The sequence below is a fragment of the Cricetulus griseus genome, chromosome 6 (genome assembly GCF_003668045.3).
Source record: "Cricetulus griseus strain 17A/GY chromosome 6, alternate assembly CriGri-PICRH-1.0, whole genome shotgun sequence".
In the NCBI taxonomy this organism is placed as follows: Eukaryota; Metazoa; Chordata; class Mammalia; order Rodentia; family Cricetidae; genus Cricetulus; species Cricetulus griseus.
The window spans coordinates 138675429-138690283 of NC_048599.1; the positions used below are offsets into that span (position 1 = coordinate 138675429).

The 14855-nt window shown below is 50.9% G+C and overlaps 1 protein-coding gene across 1 annotated transcript in view; it reads left to right on the forward strand.

The window, feature by feature from the left end:
- Adamts13 (ADAM metallopeptidase with thrombospondin type 1 motif 13) overlaps positions 1–14802 on the forward strand; it is a 31630-nt gene extending 16828 nt beyond the window's left edge. Inside the window, exons 16-29 of the mRNA XM_035446936.1 lie at positions 784–965; positions 1766–1901; positions 1982–2111; positions 2754–2939; positions 4522–4708; positions 4820–4940; positions 6346–6475; positions 6557–6736; positions 9178–9382; positions 10132–10444; positions 11058–11204; positions 11499–11675; positions 13680–13864; positions 14411–14802. Of these exons, the coding sequence (XP_035302827.1) occupies positions 784–965; positions 1766–1901; positions 1982–2111; positions 2754–2939; positions 4522–4708; positions 4820–4940; positions 6346–6475; positions 6557–6736; positions 9178–9382; positions 10132–10444; positions 11058–11204; positions 11499–11675; positions 13680–13864; positions 14411–14602 (2471 nt within the window). The 3' untranslated portion in view covers positions 14603–14802. The remainder of the gene's footprint in view (positions 1–783; positions 966–1765; positions 1902–1981; positions 2112–2753; positions 2940–4521; positions 4709–4819; positions 4941–6345; positions 6476–6556; positions 6737–9177; positions 9383–10131; positions 10445–11057; positions 11205–11498; positions 11676–13679; positions 13865–14410) is intronic.
- The last annotated feature ends 53 nt before the right edge of the window (positions 14803–14855 follow it).

Sequence of the window (14855 nt, forward strand, 5' to 3'; positions counted from 1 at the left end):
TTAAAAATTGCCTGAAAAGGGATATGGAAGCTAAGCATGGAAGAGACCAGGCTTTACTGTGCCAGCACCTGGACATGACATATTCCCAGAGGACGACCATCCCAGGAATCTGCCCCCCCCTTTTTTTTTTAGATTTTATTTATTTATTATGTATACAGTCTTGTGCCTAAATGCCAGCAGAGGGCACCAGATTCATTCAAGGTGGTTGTGAGCCACCATGTGGTTGCTGGGAATTGAACTCAGTGCTCTTGACCGCTGAGTCATCTCTCCAGCCTGGGAATCTGACCTTTTAAGACTCAGATCCTATTCTATACGACTTCTGCTCTGTCTCGGAGGCTAGCTTCTGACCTTAGACCCCATGGAAGGGATTTTGGCCCTGGGTCCTAGAGCCGTAGCCTTATGTGAGTGTACTCAGTGGAGGCAGAAGTCACAACCCACACCAGCTTCCAGAAAAAGGCATGGAGTTGCCACTGTGGGAAAGCCTCCTGCGTGGGCTGTATGTGGCAGAGGTGTGCATTTCTAAAGAGGGGGTTGGTTACTGAAGATGCCATCTGACTGAAACCCTAGAAGGGCCAGTTCCTTAGGGGCAGGTTTGGAATCTTGGAAGGAGCTAAGGCCAGGGTTTGGGGATTAGACCCTGTTGGCAGAGATCCTCCTGCCTTTTGTCTTGTTGCCATCTTTAACCCTATCCTTTCAAGAGTGGTCCTATCCCACTAAATAGACTGCTGGCCTGTGAGGAGGGATGGTGACTACTCCATAGTCCTGATGGCCCTGTTCTCAAAGCGGTGAGGATCCAAGGACACTACATTGTGGCAGGGAAGACCAGCATCTCACCTAGCATCATGTACCCTTCCCTTCTGGAGGACTGCCGTGTGGAGTACAGAGTGACCCTCACTGAGGACCGGCTGCCCCACTTAGAGGAGATTCACATCCGAGGACCTGTCCAGGAAGACATGGAGATCCAGGTCACCAACCAGCCAAGCTGAGGGGTGCAGGGTGGGGAGTCAGCAGGCCTCCAATGGTGGCTCTGAATATCTGCAAATTTGTCTGTAATTCATTAACTCACTCGTTAATCCTTGCAGTAGTAATTTGGGGACCTACTACAAGTAGGTGAAATGCAACAGGAGCCACTCACAGGATTAATGTATTGCAAATCAGTATAAAAATGTGCCTGGGTCCAGGGCATGTAGGAGGTCTGTGAGTGAGAGGGATTCCAGAGTGCTGGAATCAGGGATTGCCCTCCAACCAGAAAAGCATGGTGGAGCTGAAGGACTGGCCACGAGCAGTCCTCTGAAATGAGAAGTAGACCAAGCGAGGAGTCCCTATACCAGCTGGCATGTGGGGCCCTTCTTGGGATGGAGGGTGTTTATTACTTTTTTGGGGAGGCAGAGGCACATGAGGCCCTAAAAGTTTTCATGTAGGGATGTCCTCAAAGAAGTGCACAGAAGGCATGTAAGAGTGGACCAAAGCTAAAATGGCCTGAGCCTTCACCTTCCATCCTGGCCTGGACCCCTTCTGCTGGACCACTGACACTACCCCGGACCCCCTTTTCTGTAGACTGCTCCCAACCTCATCAACATTCCCATAACACCCCTTGGTACATGCCTGTTCTGCTCCTTGACACTCAAGGTCTGTCTGCCTCCTGGAATCTGGGAATATGGGGACTAGAGAATGGAGTTCTGGAATGCTTTTGGGACAGGATGATGCAGCAGAGACCCCAGGGTGTGCCAGTTCGGGGCCTGAGCTCTCACCTGTCCTAATGTAGGTGTACAGACGATATAGAGCAGATTATGGGGATCTTACACACCCAGACATCACCTTTACCTACTTCCAACTGAAGCAGCAGGCTGCTTGGGTATGGACTGCTATGCGTGGACCCTGCTCAGTGAGCTGTGGGGCAGGTGAGGCCCGGGGCAAGGATTGCCTAAAGCTCTGCTAGACCTCACATGGAGGTGGTTGAGTCTTTGCTCTGCCCTTCCAGGGCTGCGCTGGGTGACCTACAGCTGCCAGGATCAAGCTCAAAACAAGGAAGTGAACAGTGCCCTGTGCCAAGGGAGCCCACAGCCACCTGCATGGCAAGAGCCTTGTACCCCTGCCCCCTGCCCTCCATAGTAAGTACTAAGCTAGCCTGGCTTATGGTGACTCTTGTGGCCTTGGCAGACTGAAGTGTGTGTGTGTGTGTGTGTGTGTGTGTGTGTGTGTGTGTGTGTGTGTGGTGGTGTTGTTGTTGTTTGTTGTTGTTTTTCAGTTTTAGCTGCAACTCTGTGGGCTGGGCTCTGTAAATGTCCCCATTCTGAGAGTGAGGGCACCAAGTCTTGAGTACACACAGTCACAGAGACAGTACACATCTGCTGCCACCTTGTCTGGATGTCCTGGGGTCTCTCTGAGCTCAGGCTCTCATTGCAAGGTGGTGGTGACCACCTTACCAGGGAGAATGATGGGAGGGCCAGCACATGGCCTTTACTGGCTTCTGCCAACTGGTAACAGAATAATGTTAGGACAAAGATATCTTGCTGGGTGTGGGATTAGGGAGGCCCCCAGTCATCGCTATAAAATGTATGGCCTCAGATTCAGAAGTATGTTAGGGGCAGTCTCTAGGACTGGTTTTGAAACAGGAGCTTAAAACACTGGACAGAACAGAAGAAGTGTGTCACCAGGATCAGTAATACAGACCTGCTTGCCTTCCATCCCATGTCACTGAGCCAATTGGGCACCTGGTCCCAGGCCTGATGTTCTGTTCCTTTCCTCCTTAGCTGGACAACTGGAGACTTCAGCCCATGTAGTGTGTCCTGTGGTGGGGGTCTTCGGGAACGACTAGTACACTGTGTGGAGGCCCAAGATGGTTTCTTAAGGACACTGCCACCAGCCCGGTGCAAAGCAGTAGCCCAGCAGCCAGCAGCAGAGGTGGAAAATTGCAACTCCCAGCCCTGTCCCACCAGGTGAGCATATCGAGGGGTGGTACAGTGGGGGTCCTTGGCAGGGTTTGTTCCTTCCCTGAGGCCCACCCTTGTAGAGAGTCCTCTTTTCCTGAGGGCTCTCATCAGCTCCATCCTGGTTACACATGGTGGTGCCTGGTCTGTGAATATCAGCTTCCTCACTATTCAAGAGGTGCTGGGCTGCTCATCTCCATCTTTGAATTTCTAACACCTGGATGAGAGCTGTGGTGATGGCATGACACTGTGAATATAAAGCTCATATCATCAATCATCATCATCACCTCCCTTGCAATGACCATGTGGCCGTCTTATACCCTCCATGTCCAAACTGATCCTGGCTTATTGGTCTGCCTGTCAACAACAGACTGGCTTCTTTTTTTGGCTTCAGCCTTGCTATCTGTCCAATGGGAGAGCCTAGATTATTGGTGACCCACCCACAGTCCTGGCTCCTTCCTCTTCTCTCACACATGGCCAACATTGCAATCCTACTCTTACCTACTATCTTAGGATTTTCTTGCCGTGAAGAGACACTATGACCACAGCAACTCTTATAAAGGAAAATGTTTATTTGGGGTTGACTTACAGTTCAGAGGTTCAGTCCATTATCATCATGGCAGGAAGCATGGCAGCTTGCTGGCAGACATGGTGCTGGAGAAGGAGATGAGAGTTCTACATCTTCATCCACAGGCAACAGGGAGTGAACTGTGACACTGGTTGTAGCTTGAGAATAGGAGACGTCAAAGCCCACTTCCAGAATGATACACTTCCTCCAACAAGGCCACACCTCCTAATAGTGCCACTCCCTTTGGGCTAAACACTCAAACACAGGAGTCTATGGGGGCCATCCCTATTCAAACCACCACACCTGCAGAGGTAGGACCCCGCCTTAACACCCTTGACATCGTGGTGCTCCAAGCAGCCACCATGCGTACAGGGGTGGCATACAGTGAACCATTCGTCACCCCCCAACTGGTACTGTGAATGCACATTGCACCTGTTTGTTTCTCATCCTCTGCAACCAGGCATGAAGTGTGTTGTTGGTGGGGTTGGTGCCCTCACTCTCCTAAGTTGGGGGGCGGATACCTTTGCTTCTGCAAGGCAGTTCAGTAGGACTCTGCCTTCCCACCCCCTAGCCACAGGTGGAGTATGTGGTTGGCATGCATAAACTTATTTTCTAATCTTTAAATTGCAGCTTTGTGTGTGTGTGTGTGTGTGTGTGTGTGTGAGTGAGTGTGTGTACATGCACATGTGTGAGTGAGCCATGGTGCAAGAGGACCATGGTCAGAGGACAACTTCAGCAGTCAGTTTTCTCCTTCCATCTTATGGGACCCTGGGATCAGACTGTCTGGGTGGAGGCAGATGCCTTTGCCTGATGATCTCACTGTCCCAACACACAGAGTTCTAGTTGAGGAAAACATGAGGTGTGATGAACCCTTGTTTCAGAGAAAACCCCTGATCTTTGCTTCTAAATGGGGTCTATGTATTGGGATCCTAGATACACCCTCCACCCACCCTTGGGAGTTAGGCTGAACCTCCCACTAGGCAACAGAGGCATGACCTGATGACAGCCATATGTTATCTTTAGACCAGAGGCGTCAGACCCTAGCTCTTGCATGACCACCTGTGAAGATCTGGCGTCAAGAAATGTGACATGTGTGCCCAAGGTGGGTGACCTGGAGGACCCAGCAACTGCGGGTCCTTGCCTCACAGATAAGATGCCACCTACGCTGGAGCCCTGTCTGAGGACTACATGCTCTCCAGGCTGGGGTCAGGTGAGGGAGCCCTGGTGTGTTTGGAATATTCCCTCTTCCCTCCTAAAAACGGAGAGGAGCTCAGAGATGGACTTGAGAACGCCAGACTCACCTGCTCATTGCTCTCTTTAGCTGGACACCATGTCTCTGGGAGAGGAGGCTCCAAGCCCTGTGGACAGTGACAAGCCAGGGGCTCAGGCTGCACACAAGTGGACTCCTGTGACAGGACTGTGCTCCACCTCTTGTGGACGAGGTGAGACCCTGAGGACATTCATGAAACCTTCTCTACCCACATTCTGCCTAGATCAGTGCTGAAGGAGGGGGCTGCCAAGAAAGCCAAACTATGTGAGTATGGCACTTAGTAAGTCCTCTAAATGTGTTTCATGCCTTACTGACACATAAAGATAAATCCTACAAAGACTGGTGCCCAAGAGTCCCATAAGTCCCACAGAGCTGTGTGCAAAATGACCGCCAAAGCTGAAAATGGTCAGTTTGAAGATACATTATTTTTAAAGAAAGGTGTTGTTTTTAAACTAAAGCCCAATCTTATGATTTTACCAATAAAGACTCGGGAGTCTGATGCTAGCATAAAAACCTGCTATCTCAGAGAGGCCAAAGAGTAATCAGCTGGCCTTCCTTCTTAGCCAACATCCCAGAAAAGAGAGCTTCTCTTCCACTGACCCAAGCCATAAAGGCTGTCAAACTCAAAAGTCCCTCCCTACTACTGCTTTCTTCACAGCAGGTCCCCCTCCTACTTTTATGCGTTTTTGTTTGTTTGTGGCCACTGCATTTTTTTTTTTTTTTTTTTTTTTTTGGTTTTTCGAGACCGGGTTTCTCTGGCTTTGGAAGCTGTTCTGGAACTAGCTCTTTTTTTTTTTTAAGATTTTATTTATTTATTATGTGTACAACGTTCTGCTTCCATGTATATCTGCACACAAGAAGAGGGCACCAGATCTCATAACGGATGGTTGTGAGCTACCATGTGGTTGCTGGGAATTGAACTCAGGACCTCTGGGAGAGCAGTCGGTGCTCTTAACCTCTGAGCCATCTCTCCAGCTCAGAACTAGCTCTTGTAGACAAGGTTGGTCTCGAAATCACAGAGATCCACCTGCCTCTGCCTCCCGAGGGCTGGGATTAAAGGTGTGTGCCACCAACACCCGGCATGGCGTTGCATTTGTTTGTTTGTTTTTCGGGACAGGTTTTCTCTGTGTAACAGCTCTGGCTATCCTTACTTTGTAGACCAGGCTGACTTTGAACTCGACAGAGATCCAACTGCATCTGCCTCCCAAGTGTTGGGATTAAAGTCATGTGCCACTACTGCCCGGCTGTGGCCACTGCATTTAAGTAGGATTGCTTACATGAACATGGATAGAGGTAAAGAAACAAAGCCATTTCCACCATGCTTCGCCACAATAACAACAGCAGCTTCTGGCACCAGGCATTTCACACCTTTCATTATTCAATATCTATAAATGATTCTGCTAGGTAGATACTATTATATGTAAACCAGAGGATCAGAGAGGTTAAGTCATTTGTTCAAGTATACACAGCTGATAAGTAGCAGATGGACCTTGGCTTTGCAGCTGACCAGGGAACAAACACTGGTCCTTGCCAAGCTGCCCTACTGGGTCAACGACATCTCTGCTTCTTCCGGGAAGGTCTGATGGAGCTGCATTTCCTGTGCATGGATTCTGTCCTCAAGATGCCTGTCCAGGAAGAGCTATGTGACTTGGCCAGCAAGCCCTCCAGCCGGTGGGAGGTCTGTCGGGCTGGCCCCTGCCCTGCTCGGTGAGTTGGGGAGGAAGAGTGCAGGGAAAGGAGTCTGGCCCCAGGGTTGGTCTCCTATGAAGCCTTGGCCTTCTCCATCAGGTGGGAGACTCAAGTCTTGGCACCATGCCCAGTGACCTGTGGAGGGGGAACTGTGCCACTGGCTGTTCATTGTATGCAAATGGGCCACGGCCGACCTGTGTTTCTACCTCACTCCAAGTGCTGGCCAGTGCCTAGGCCATTCCCCTTCAAGGACTGCAGCCCTGAGCCCTGTCCTGCAAGGTGAGCGAGCACCTGGCCTGGGAGACAGGCAGCCCTACATCTGCATTCAGCTGCCACCTTCAAGTGATGCAAAGTACATTTGTGGGGTCTGGAATGGTGATGACGCAGACACATTTTTTAGATCTATTTATTTAATTTTTATGAGACAGGATCTCACTATGTGGTTCTGGATGGCCTAGAATTTGCTATGTAGACCAGGCTGGCCTGGAACTTACAGAGATCTGCTTACTTTTGCCTCAAAGGTGTGTGCCATCACTCCTGGCCACTCTTTTTTTTTTATACCGGGGCTTTGTACATCTAGACAAACATTCTACCACTGAGCTGTATTCCCAGATTCCCTTCTACCTTTATGTCAGGATAAAGTCTCACTAAGCTGCTTGCTAACTTCATTATGTAGTCCAGGTAGGCCTTTAACTTGTGACCCTTCTGCTTCAGCTTCCCACGGCTCGTGTTACCTGGCCCAGTCAGGCTCGCATGTTTATGGAACATTTATTCACTGCTTGTTCTTTACTGAACACCTGCTATGCCCAGGAGCTATGTGCAGCCAGAGGACACAACAATGACAAAGTCAAAAGATGTCTTGGTCCTCCTGGATCTGACACTGGGGGGCAATGAGACAGTGTCTGGGGCTACAGAGCCAACCATGATGGGTAGGAAAGTTGGCAGGGCTGGCGGCAGGTTCTAGGGTGAGGCCAGTGCTGGGATTTCCATTTCAGAAAGACACCTTTGCAGGCTCCTTATGGTACCACAACTTTCCCCTCGTGCCTTTTGGAGCTAGCCTCGGTTTACCCTTGGCTTCCCCTTCTGAGAAGTGGGCTGGTTTGAATACTCTGTCCACTGTACTGAGCCTCCTGGTGGGGCAAAAGCTCTCCATGCCCTTTCTAACCTATTTCTTCCCATTGGAGAAATGAGAGGAAAGCATGCTGCCCTTTGGGTCCCATTAACTTCTGTTTTTTTCCAGGTGGCGTTATAAGCTGGCAGCTTGTAGTGTGAGCTGTGGGGGAGGGCTTGCACGGAGAATCCTGTACTGTGCCCAGGCTCACGGGGAGGATAATGACGAAGAGATCCTGCCTGACACCCAGTGCCAGGGGTTGCCTCGCCCTAAGTCCCATGAGGCCTGCAGCCCAGAACCCTGTCCTCCCAGGTGAGGGGGGTGGGGTTGTGGGAGTGTATGCCTAGTGCACAGACTCCAGACGGGACCCCTGGAGATTTCATTCAAGGACAAGTAGTAGTTCAGAGACACTGTAGAAAAACAGGGCTGCTTGGCAGGCCATGATGGAAGTGAGAGTTGAGGTTTAAGTACAATGACCAGTAGGGTTATCAGTTCTATAGTTACACTGTGGGGAGGCCTGCAGGCTCTGTGTATGGGAAGGCAGTGATGCCGTTCCCAGCAGAAACAGAAGAGCTACCACCGAAGCCCGTCAGGCTTGTTTGACTTTTCCTTCTGTATATGTAATGATTTTAAATTTTGTAGCTTAGAATCTACTTGATACACACAGAACATGTACCTTGTCCTAAGTTCCTAGTCTATGTGCCTGTTTTTTTCTGCATGTCATGTTTATAAATGATCTAGGGTTTTTTTTTTTTTTTTTTTTGCTTTTTTTTTTTTAGACAATGTCTTATGTAGCCCAGGTTAGCATCAAACTCTCTATGTAGCTGAAGATAGCCTTGAATTCTTGAACCTCAGGCCTTCACCTCTCAAGTGTTGGGATTATAGGCATGTTCCACCACACCCAAGTGAGTCAATCAATCTTTCTCTCTCTCTCTCTTTTTTCCTTCTTTCTTTCTCCCTTTACTTCCCTTCCCTTCCTTCCTTCCTTCCTTCCTTCCTTCCTTCCTTCCTTCCTTCCTTCCTTCTTCTTTGTCTTTTTAATGGGATCAGCATGAGTTCTGGTTACTACTGGAGCATTGTGTGGCCACCCTGTAATCAGCACTGCTCTGTCTATGGTCTCTCTTCTTTCTAGGGCCCTAGTTTCTCAGCCAGGCATGATTCTGTCTCGAAGAGCACACAAGCAACTTCAGTTTAATGGTCACAATTAGAGGCATTTGCTATTGGCTCCTAGTGGGCAGAAGCTAGTCATGCCTGTCTGGCAGTGCACAAGACAGCCACCCCGCCAGGACAAAGGGCCATTCAGGGTCAGATGCCAGTGGTGGCAAGGTATAGGTCACACACCCCTGAGGTGGAATTTTGTCTGGCTCATACCATCGCCTTGGGTCCCAGGGTCCCAGTGCAGCACTGGGCCAACCAATGACATGGACATGAGAGGCAACATTGCAGCTCATGAGGTCAGTGGAAACCTGTGGCCAGGAAGGCATTTCAGTGGCCAGGGAATGTGCACAGACCATTGTTGAAGGAGCTGAGGGTCCTTCAAGAGTCCCCCACAAGTGACCTGGCCTTTGCAAAGGGCTGGGTGTCATTGGCATTTTTTCTCTTCCTGCAGATGGAAAATCCTGTCCCTTGGCCCATGCTCAGCCAGCTGTGGCCTTGGGACTGCCACCCGAATGGTGGCCTGCATGCAGCTTGACCGAGGCAATGACAGTGAAGTGGACGGAACTTTCTGTAAGGCTCTGGTGCGGCCTCGGGCTAGTGTCCCCTGCCTCATTGCTGACTGTGCCTACCGGTGGCACATCAGCACATGGACAGAGGTAAGGGCAGTCTGATACCAGGAGTTCTAGATGGGGCTAAGGAAAGTATCGGCAAGGGGCCTTTGTGCATGAGGGGGCCTGTGGTCCTGATTCACTATGACCCTTGGAAGGAGGGAAGAGTCTGCTGTGGTGTCCACTCAGAGCCAGAGACACAGCATGAACACCCTGACAGTTGAGCTGCAAGAAACCAGGGGTCTGCAGATACTGGAAGCCTCACTACCGAAGAGATCAGTGCCATCTTGTGACAACTACCAAGCAATCACTAGAGAGACCAAGCGGGGATGGAGCTCAGTTCCCCTGGGAGGAGCTCACTCACGGTGGTAGACAGCACAGAGACAGAACAGACAGGGCAGTCCTCGGGGGCCTGCTCCCCACTTCACCTAACCTTGGTCGGAAGGAATATGGATATTAATGAAGATAGAATCTGCAGGAGAGCAGGTCAAACACTGGACTGCATGGTCAAATGAGCTATAGGTACAGAAGGTCACTCTGGTTCCCTTCTTTAAAGCTCTGAGGGACAAAGAGGCTGAGACAATGATGGCTGGACACAGACCAGAATCTCAGGTCTTATACACATGTGAGCCCTCACAAAGGCATCCCTTTAGCTCTAATCTCCTCATCTTTAAAGCAGAGATACCTGTCATCTTGCAGGGTGTGAAGGGATGACATCACATCACATTGTCCTGTGGTCAGTCTGTCTTGCCCTTCTTTGAGAGGGTCACCATGGTCTTCCACTTCTTTTCTGACAGTGCTCTGTTTCCTGTGGGGATGGCATCCAGCGCCGGCATGACACCTGCCTTGGACCCCAGGCCCAAGTGCCTGTGCCAGCCAGCTTCTGCCAGCACCTACCCAAGCCAGTGACAGTGAGGGGCTGCTGGGCTGGACCCTGTGCAGGGCAGGAGATCCCCAGCTCACTGGCCCAGAAGGAAGCTGCTATTCCCAGCCAGACCCAGGCTGCTGTTACTGTTGCTTCTCTGGAGTGGTCCCAGCCCCCAGCCCAAGCCCGCACCCTCTTCCCAGCCTCCCTATCTCCGGGGATCCAGGAAAGCCTGGAGGAGTCTGGTTAGGTTTCTTCCTGTTTCCTGTTGGGGAGGTTGGCATCTCGACCTGGGCCTGCCTGGGCAAGCACTCAGGCACTAGACCACGTGCCTATGGGTTCAGGACCTCCTTCCCATCTGGTAAAGGGAAGCCACACTTTTCGTGTGTGTGTGTGTGTGTGTGTGTGTGTGTGTGTGTGTGTGTGTGTGTGTGTGTGTGATTCCTCAGGATCTGTCTATCTGAGCCCCAGGGATCCACCAGTCTCTGCCTTCCCAGTGCTGGGACTTAATGCACCTCCATACCTGCCCTTTAAAATGTAGGTTCTGGGGACTGAATTCAGGTCCCCAGGCTTTCAAGGAAGCACTTTACTGACTGGTCCATCTCTCCAGTTCAGAAGCCACATTTTTATTTCTGTCCCCTTCAAATAACCTGAAGGTTGCAAGCTCAGGAGTTCAGGCCCATGGAGTTCCAAGCCCACACACCACACTGCCTCCCTTTCCCTGAATCACATAGACGTGACCTAGTGCCTTGGATTGTGACTGATGCTCTGACCTACAGCCATCTGCTTACCTTTGCCAGCCCTAGCTGTCAGCCCTGCTCTGCTCTGATCACCTCATTCCCCCTTCACCCTCTGTAGGTGCCTGCGGAAGGCAATACCTGGAGCCCACAGGAACAATTGACATGCGAGGTCAAGGGCAGGTAGACTGCGTGGTGGCCATTGGGCGGCCTCTAGGTGAAGTGGTGACCCTCCAAATCCTCCAGAGCACCCTCGAGTGTAGCGCAGGTACATCCAGAGACAAGTTGTCAGCTGCTGAGCTTGGGGGCCTGCAGCACGTCCAGTGTATCCCATTTCTGGCAGGATGCCCCTACTTGGCATTTTAAAGGCTGTTTCATTACTGGAGTGTGGGGCTCTCCATTTATCCAACAGGAACCTGGGGGGATGAGAGCTTTGGTGACATGCCCCCTACTTAGTCACATTAGCCAGTAAGAGGGAGAGTGGTTAGTTGAACTCAGCCCTGAGCCACTGCTGCTGACTAGGAGTGGAGGTGCTGGCTCCTCATTGTCCTGCCCTTTCTAGGGGAGCTGTTGCTGCTTTGGGGTAGATTCACATGGAGGAAGACATGCTGGAAGATGTCTGGCATGACTTTCAGCACCAAAACCAACACGTTGGTGGTGAGGCAGCATCGTGTGCAGTCAGGAGGAGGAGTACTGCTACAGTACTGGAGCCGGCCTGCTCCAGGGACCTTCTACAGAGGTACAGCCAGGGGGCTGGGCCTCTCCACCTTCTCACTGAGTGGTTATGCCTGTGTTTCTGTGGACAGGGCATTTTCAACAGGGTCATGGGCAGGCCAAGAGAAAACTGGCCAAGATAGAAACTGGGAGCAGGCAATGTTTTCTGAATGGCCAGGATAGGGTTCCTTTGTAGCTATGAAGCTCGATGAGTGGACGTAGATGTGATCCATGTCCTTGTCCCGTCCTTCACACCGTTGCCCATTCCCTTGACCTTGGTTCTCAGCTCTTTCCAGGTCCTCTCAGGTCTGTGAACCACTTTCCCCCAGCCTGCTTCTGGTGACTTGTATGTGTACGGGAACATTCACAAATAAGGTGCCTGCACTCCATACTCTTCAGACAGAGGACATCTCATGGATTCCTGTTTTGCCCTGAGTCCAAACAGTTCTCTAAGAGCCCTCTTGATCACCTCACGGGTTTGATGTAGAAGTCTAAGGTGACCGAAGATGTCTTTTACCTTGCCAATTCCAGATGATTCGGCATGGCCCGGGCTTCATGTAAAAGTGGTGCAACAGGGGCATTGCCTCTGCAAAGGAGTTTTGTTTTGTTTCTCCTCCTCCCCCTCTTCCTCCTTCTGTTTTTCAAGATATGGTTTCTCTGTAGCTCTGGAGACTGTCCTGGACCATGCTGGCCTCAAACTCACAGAGACCCACCTGTCCCTGCCTCCCAAGCACTGGGTTTAAAGGTGTGTACCACCACTGCCCAGCCTCTGCAGAGGTTTAATGTGTCACCCTTTTCCACAGCTGCCACCAGCAGTAAGCTGTGCTGGTGGCTAAGTGACAGGTGCTGTGGGGTCCTGGGAAGCCCACTGGCTTCATTCTCATTGCCTCTCACTTCTCACACGCAGACAATGTGCCTTAAGGAGGGTTCCTACAGACTACTGACGGTAGCTGTGGACAGCATAACGGAAACCCAACTTTTCTCCCAGTTTTGTATTTGAAGTACTTTGTAGCACAAGTTCATTGAATCCTCTCTCTCTCTCTCTCTCTCTCTCTCTCTTAAATATTATGTATTGTATTCTGTCTGCATGTTGCCTGCAGGCCAGAGAGGGCATCAGATCTCATTACAGATGGTTGTGAGCCACCATGTGGTTGCTGCTGGGAATTGAGCTCAAGACCTCTAGAAGAGCAGCCAGTGCTCTTAACCTCTGAGCCATCTCTCCAACCCCCACTTAATCCTCTCCTAAAACCCCCTGCCAAAAGCATGCCACTGTTCCCTTCTCCTCACAGCAGAGGGAACCAAACCTTGGAGCCTTTCAGTTTCTTAAAATTATTTTCTTTATTTTTACTATGTGTGTGTGGGCATGGCATGGCATGGCGTGGGTGTGGAGGACGGGCAACCCCATGGAGTCAGTTTTCTCCTTTCATCTTTATGTGGGTTCCTGTGGTTGAAGAGGTTGTCAGGCTTATGCAGAAAGAACCAAATTTTTACCCACTAAGTCATCTCATCAGCCCTCCTTTCCCTTAAAAAATGTGTGTGTGTGTGTGTGTGTGTGTGTGTGTGTGTGTGTGTGTGTTGTGGGGCAGGGGGCAGAGTTAGTGGTTCTTTCCCACCATGTTCGTCCTAGTAATCAGGCTCAAGTTGTCAGGCTTGTACAAAGACCTTCACCTGCCCCTTTCAGATCACTGCCTGAAGCCAGTCTATTAGAAGTGGTCAGAGTGGCCGAGCGTTGGCAGCTCACACCTTTTAATCCCAGCACTCGGGAGGCAGAGGCAGGCGGATCTCTGTGAGTTTGAGGCCAGCCTGGTCTCCAGAGCGAGTGCCAGGATAGGCTCCAAAGCTACACAGAGAAACCCTGTCTCAAAAACAACAACAACAACAACAACAACAAAAACAAAAACAAAACCAAAAAGTGGTCAGAGTGAAGGCTCAACATTGGGGAGGGGATAGTCTGCCAGGGACCATCCTGGTATCAGTAGTCTCCCTGAGGTGGCCCACAGCCAGTCAATCTACTTGTTCTTGCCTGCAGAATGTGACAGGCAGCTCTTTGGACCTCGGGGTGAAATTGTGAGTCCCCCACGGAGCCCAGCCTGGAGGAATGCGAGGAGCTGCCGGGTTTTCATCAGTGTGGCTCCACAGGCCCGCATTGCCATCCGTGCTCTGGCCAGTGGTGTGGGCACTGCCTCTAAGGGGACCAATGCTAACTATGTCTCGGTGAGGTCACCAGGACGGGGACAGAAGTGGGGTGACTGTTAACGTTTTGGGAGTGGGGATGCTGGGTTTAGGGGACCCTTTCAGTTTATTTCTCACCCAGACTTCAAAATTATTTGCAAGAGTAGGAAGGAGGGTTTCCTCCACTAACTCACCAGTAAGTGCTTGTTGCTCTACCTGCAAGAAAAGGGAAACCCTTTTCTGGGGATAGATTGCTTGTTGACCAGAATGGAAGCATCATGTTCATGCCTGGTTCTGTTTTTTTGTTTTGTTTCTTTTTTCAGAAGCGCATAGGTAGAGTTGAGGGTTTGTGCGCTCTACAGGCATCAGATCACCCCAGAGTCAGGTGTCAGCAGCCTTCCAGCTCTGGCACCCGGCTGTGTGTGCTGGGGAAGGGGCCCAAAGTCTCTGAGCTTCAGTTTCCTGGAGAGAACAGTGTTCCTCATGGGAGCTCCTGTGAGAATCAGACATGATCCTAAGTAGCCAGGAGTCTATAAATTCTAGACAATGATTACTCATGGCCTGGCCTGGCTGCTTGCTTCTCCCCAGATCAGGGATATCCACAGTCTGAGGACCACAACATTTTGGGGGCAGCAGACGCTCTACTGGGAGTCGGAAGGCAGCGAGGCTGAACTGGAATTTAGCCCTGGTTTCCTGGAGGCGCATGCTAGCTTCCAGGGTCTGTACTGGACCATCCCACTGAGGACACCGGAACAGGACAACAGCCTGGTTCTGTCCTAGATCCCTCTCCAACTGCCTGAAAGAGAGGCAACCCTACACTTAAGTGACCAGCCCTGGAGGGTGCAACACTAGCCTCTTGGGAGTTCTGATGCCTGCCAGCCTTAGGGAACCTCTTTTAAGGACCTTTTCAAGGTGCAGAAGGGCTGGCTGGGGCTGGGAGGTGGAGATCGGAAAAGCAGTCCCAGCTCCAGTTGCTAATAAAGGATACAGTAAACCTAACTGGCGTTTTCCTCCCATAACCTGCCCCAACAGG